The sequence below is a fragment of the Leptonychotes weddellii genome, chromosome 3, assembly GCF_054177405.1.
Source record: "Leptonychotes weddellii isolate Sample4059 chromosome 3, ASM5417740v2, whole genome shotgun sequence".
In the NCBI taxonomy this organism is placed as follows: domain Eukaryota; kingdom Metazoa; phylum Chordata; class Mammalia; order Carnivora; family Phocidae; genus Leptonychotes; species Leptonychotes weddellii.
This window is the reverse complement of record NC_138371.1, coordinates 2,778,417-2,784,416: the sequence shown is the minus strand read 5'-3', so window position 1 is coordinate 2,784,416 and position 6,000 is coordinate 2,778,417. Positions and strand designations below refer to the sequence as shown.

At 49.2% G+C, this 6,000-nt stretch overlaps 1 protein-coding gene across 32 annotated transcripts in view; it reads left to right on the top strand.

The window, feature by feature from the left end:
• The window catches only part of LRRFIP1 (LRR binding FLII interacting protein 1), a 132,128-nt gene that overhangs the window by 93,000 nt on the left and 33,128 nt on the right, over positions 1–6,000 (top strand). For 13 of the 32 annotated variants that reach the window (XM_081813316.1, XM_081813315.1, XM_081813288.1 and 10 more), the window contains 2 exons: positions 1,094–1,162; positions 5,630–5,707. The exons of 11 other annotated variants lie outside the window; for them this stretch is intronic. In XM_081813316.1, coding sequence (XP_081669442.1) covers positions 1,094–1,162; positions 5,630–5,707 — 147 coding nt within the window. The remainder of the gene's footprint in view (positions 1–1,093; positions 1,163–5,629; positions 5,708–6,000) is intronic. 8 more of the 32 variants (XM_081813292.1, XM_081813305.1, XM_081813302.1 and 5 more) reach the window with 1 other exon arrangement.

Here is a 6,000-nt window from a genome sequence, read left to right as displayed (position 1 = left end):
CCCCCACCCCCCACCCCCCTGCACATGCACACTCCACTCCATTACACACCTGCTCTGGGAGTGTGGATGCACATGTCTGCAGCCCAGCTACTTGCGAATTACCCCTTTACGTGGAGCTCACACATGCCATGGTATCCGTCAGTCCCCTTTGGCCAGATCTGGGTTTTCTCTCTCCCCGAAGCTGACAATAGCTGTCATACCACTTCAGGCTCCAGGAAGACATGTGCTCGCATAGGGTTGTTAGCTAGGAATGGAGCAGCGACATCTTTTACTTAATCTGCTGGCAGAAAGAAAGATGGCTTTTTATTGCGTTGGTAACCTTAACAGATGTTAATGTATTGTGTTGTATTACTTGGGAAATTTCCAGTTTTAAATACAAGGTACTTACGCCTTGCGGGAAACTGATACTAAACAAAGTAGTTATACTGTATTGCTGAAAAGTTTCTGAATTTCCATCAGATTTCACACTTAAGAAATAGTATATAACTGGCTGGACAGACCAGCTGTGTCCTCCAGGGGAAATAGGGAAAATTGAAGTTCCTTTAAGCTGGGAAAAGTTTGAGATGGCCATTCACGGCATTGTAAACTCCCATTCACCCTTGGGGCTTAATTATATGGGATTTTCAAGTTAATCAAATATTGTTTTGTAGTTAGCAATTTTTTAAAAATTATGAAATACTGAACTAAGTGAACATGCTGTTTTATTCCAGAGTCACTTTCTATTAGTGTCATTTTCTAAATACCAAGTATGAGGATGCCATGACAAAATTCAGGATATTTGAAATATCTGCTCCCTTGAAGTCTGGATTAACAAGTTCCTACTTAGCAATGTTTTTCAGAATAATACGTTTTAAGGACCTGGAGGAGAGCGCATTGCATGCCAGTTGACAGCAGCTGGTTTCTCTCTCAGATTTTTGCATGTGCCTGTTCTGCTCAGCTCTGCCTGTGAAGGCGGTTGAGGGCCTCCCCTGCATGTCTGATTTGTGCAGGACAGTTCTCCTCACGGGTCAGCCTGCCTTCGCTTACCTTTTCCTGTGTCGTGGGTACTGAGGGGGAAGGGTGCCCTGACCTGCCCGTCTGTTTTTCGTCACAGGTGTCTGTGTTCGATGAGAGCAGCCTGCTCAGCGGGGCTCGGCGGGGCAGTGTCTGCAGTTTCTATGCTGTAAGGCATTTTCTCTGGTTCCCGAACTTCCTCCCGTGTGCTGCATGCCGCTGAGTGGCTTGCTGGGCACAGGTCCAGCCGCTGGAGAGAACTAGCCGGGGTTCTAGGGAGGAAACACTGTCTCATCTCAACTTTCTGTTGTAGTGAGGGTCACGGATGCCTTTGGCTGGTGGGCTAATGTCTTCACACATCAATATACATGGAGTTCAAGGGAGAAGACAGACCTTAGTCGAGGTTCCTGGTCCCTTTCCCTGCAACACGCTAACAGTACTAACACGGGGTGAGGTGCGCTTAAAGTAAATAGGAAGAAGAGGGGCGTTCCACGGGCCACAAATTATTGTCACCTCTGGATAATCGAGAAACAGGAACAAATTTAGAGACTCAGGATCTTAACCGTACATAATTCCCTTTTATTTTGCCGTCTTTCCACCTCCTCTAAGGTTTTGAAATGACAGACTCAGCTCTCACCATAAAGGTGTACTAGTCAGTTGTACAAGAAATGCTTGTTGAGTGAAAAAAATGAGTGAATGAAAGAGGGAAGCGAGATAGAAAAATGGAGTCAGTCCATGGAAATGAGGAGGCTAGTTGGCCCTGTCCTGAGGGGCAGATGAAACTGAATGTCCTCCTGGTGTGGATGCTTCTGCACGCAGGGGCTGCTCTCCCCAGGGGCTGCTCTCCGCAGGGGCTCCTCCTCCGCGGGGCTGCTCTCCGCAGGGGCAGCTCTCCACGGGGGCTCCTCCTCTGCAGGGGCTGCTCTCCGCGGGGGCTCCTCCTCCGCAGGGGCTGCTCTCCGCAGGTCCTGTGCAAGTCCCGTGCAGACGCACCACCCGGGGCCCACAGGAAATGTCATGGCTTACAAGGAACTACTCGGGAGTGCTTTTTATAATGTTGCTTTTGATGTTAATTGGCTACTAAATTGGTTAAATAATCCCATTTCTGGCTTACTGTAGTTCATAAATATTCAGGAATTCTCACAAAGCTGCCACACCTACTGTTTTCTTTAGAATGTAAATTTTATAAATATTGGACATAGCATTAGTTTCTGTTGACATCTAATTAAACATTTATTAATTTTATTTTGCATACCGTTTGAAACGTGGTGGAGCCAACTATATTAAATCTTCTTCTCGGTTCTTAAACATTTGTGTAGGCCGTTAAGAAGCTCACAAATCATGTCTGCTGGAGAAATAGCTCTGGCCTGCATGTGACAAAGTGCAACTAAAGGATTTTCTTTTATCAGAAAAAAGACCGCATAGTAATTTTTGAAGAGAATGAAACTTTCCCCAAGCACTGGGTACTTTCCAAAGACTGAAGTAGAGCTTCCGAGCAGGTGGGGTGTATGTTCTCCTTCAGTTCCCCTTCGTCTCTGCAGGTGGACTTTAAGAGCAGCCGAGCCCCCGATTTCTTATCGAGCATCGCTGAGCACTCTTACTTCTGTGCTTTCTGCCTCCTGTAGGAACCACCTGGGAGTGGTGGCGTTCGGGAACTTAAGGAAGTCAAACATCTTCTTGTCCCAACAGCACAAATGTCTAAAATATGGCCACATGTCCCTGGCATCAAGCCATGCAGAAGAAGTCAGAGAGAGTAAAAATAAGTTTTTTTCTGCACTTAACACTGCACTCCCATGCAGAAGGAGCTCAGTAGGCATTTGTTGAATTAAGTTGGACAAATGGAACCGTGGGGTAAAATCCCTCAGAAGAGATCTTTGGCAGCAAATTAGCAGGCTGGATGGGAGGGGCGTTCACTGAGCTCCATCCTCGGCATCTCCCCGAGCCCCGACATTGCCCTCCCAGTGGATGCCAGTGTCCCACGTTTGGGAATGTGGCTGGGGAGAGAGCTTCCTCAGGCTCTGGTCCAGCCTGCAGCTGTGACCGCTGGCTGATACACACACCCGTAGTGAGGAGGCTGACCCCCCTCAGGGGTCCCGTCCTGACATCCTTCAGCCCAAGACAGAGCTGGAGAGGACCCTCTGCTTCGACCTGAGGCCAGGCTGACCCCACGCCTGCATGGGATGGTCCTGATCCCACTCTGGATGGTTCATCCCCATCTCCGGAGCGTCCAGCTTCTGTTAGCCTCCCCTAGAAGGTAGCCTCATCTACAGTATATGTTCACAATTAAATGACTTCATTACAGTTTAACGATTAGAGATTAAGTGACTAGCTCTCTTTTAAGTATCGCTATTTTGCTTGAAAACGTTTCTATTTTATATCTTCCTCACCGTCCCTAAGCTGTGTGCATGGTGTCGGAGGACCCGTGGCTGTGTGTGACTCGCCGGGGAGCAGTCACCACCAGTGCCATTGGATCCAGGAGCGTGCAAATTGCTTGTGGCAGAAAAGGAAAGCAGGGGAGAGTCCCCCCTGGGTTCTCTGCATAACCCCCAGCACCTCTGTGTGGCCGGCGTCCTGACAATTCTGTGTCCCGGCTGACAGGCTGAGAAACTTTTCCGTGGTCCCATGGCCAGTAAGAGATGGAGCCTGGACAGTCTTTATAATTTACGGCAGCCCCACACCAGCCACGCTGGCTTCCAAACACAAGCTGTTCCAAAGTTGACACATGGACCAGGGTGATACAGACCCTAAACTTACTCCTTCCCGCATGATCCGGGCAGTTGATTTGAGAGCAGTTTTGACTAGGGAGTTAGGAACACCTGGGCTATGGTGAGCGCTGTGAATTGTGCAAGACTGTTGAATCACAGACCTGTACCTCTGAAACAGATAATACATTATATGTTAAAAAAAAAAAAGGAAGGGAAAAATGAAGGGGAGGAAATTGGAGGGGGTGACGAACCATGAGAGACTATGGACTCTGAGAAACAAACTGAGGGTTCTAGAGGGGAGGGGGGTGGGGGGATGGGTTAGCCCGATGACGGGTATTAAAGAGGGCACGTACTGCGTGGAGCACTGGGTGTTACACGTAAACAATGAATCATGGAACACTACATCAAAAAGTAATGATGTAATGTGATTAACATAACATAATAAAATTAAAAAAAAAAAAGGAACACCTGGGCCAGCAGTCAGCCCTGCTAACAGCAACCTGTCCTGTCTCTGCACGGTTAACCAGAACGCGAATGACAGAGAACACAGTAGGATTTTTCCAGAGGACAGATTTCCTAGCTCTTGTGTCCGTGAACCCAAAGGCAAAATTCTTCTACCTTAAAGTAGTGACCTTAGGTATTTCCTTTTATGTTGCATAATAAAGCAAAAGCTGAGAGTGGTAATCGTGGTAAATTTCTTGTGTATGCCGAGTGTGGCAATGAGTGTCTTACAGGGTGTGTGCACAGGTGTCTTGTCTGTGCATCGGAAACAATGTTGCGTATAAGTGTAACTATACAGTAAATCGTAATCGGATAAAGGAATGAGAAGAATGATGAATAGGTAGGGTGGGTCTGGCTATTTATAGTCTGAAGTTGAAATTGTTCATTCAACAAGTATTTCTTGAGGTTACACTGTGTGCCAGGCCTCATCTGGTCCCTGCGGATTCAGCAGAGGATAGACACAGACCTGCCCTCTGGGGATTACGTTCTGGTGGAAAAATGTGCAAACTAAAAGGTGGTATTTAAGATGGGAGTCGTGAGCACCTCTGCAGTTCTGTGCCTGCTAGAATTTGCAGTAGGGAGAATGCCTGCAGGGCCCAGTAGGGTGGTGCGGGCAGCAGAGAGAACAGTCAGCCCCTGCCTGGCAGGATGCGTGGTGTTCAGCAGCGGGGGGGGGGGGGGGGGGGGGGTTGGGGGGGCCGCTGTTACTCTGGGACGATCCCCCTGAGGCTACGTCACAATCCAGTGGGTGCCTGTGGCCCTCAGTCGGGTTTGAATCCTGCCTCCCCTCCTCGCCCACCTCACTCGAGGAAAGGAAGATTAAAACAAAAATCTATCTAGGACTGGAACAAAGGTAAGTAGAAGTCCAAGTTTAAGAGGGCATCACTTCCAGATCAGCGAGTTACGGTGTTTTCTTTTGCTAGAAGAACGTTCAGGCAGGTGGAGAGACAGACAGATTAAAAAAAAAAACCTTATTCAGGCAACCCGACCAGTAACCTGGCACTTTAAACAAGCCATGCCTGACTTTGGAGGAGCCCTAGATCTTAATTGTTCTGCCCTGGAAAGAGCGACCCTGCCGGGCGCTCCCGGCCTCGGAAACTGTCATTTCCCCGTGGCCGGGGGGGCTTTCTGTGCCAGCACCAGGCGTGACCTGCACTCCCGGCTTGACGGGGTTGCCTTGTGTTACTTTCTTCTCACTAACCAAGAATCCTGTGTTCTTCTGATAGTATGACTAATTTTTTTCTGTCCTTAGTGGGCGTGTATTTGCAGCTGGGACCGACACAGCCTTCCTTTCCTAGGGGAGCCTGCTCTCCTCGCTCACCCCTGTCCTTTCTGCATGGCGCGCGGCTGACCTCCGCGCTCGCTGTAGCTCTGCTGACCCTGTCCCTTTGTTTCTGTCTGCGTCCCTGCGGCGGCGGCTGTGTGGACAGCCCTCGGAGCACGGCGGCCACCTCAACTCCAGCTCCCGAGCCTCGTCCAGAGCCAGCTCGGCGCGGGCCAGCCCAGTGGTGAGTGGCCCTCCTGCCCAGCTACCTTCCGCTTTGTTCCTTCCTCCTCCTCCTGCCCTTATGCTCTTTACTCCGCTGTCCTGCAAAAGGAACCCTCTGTCTCCAAAGGGCCCAAGCGCAGCGTAAAGTAGGTGGGCTTTTCTGTGATTTATTCCAGGTCTGAGCAGAAACGCAACTGGGAGAAATGCTTCCAAATTTAGAATACTACTATTCCGTGATAGCAGAATCGCATTGCTAAATATCTAAAGGATCGTGTAAGAAGTTAGTGCTTGGGGCTGACTGGGAGGAGGGAC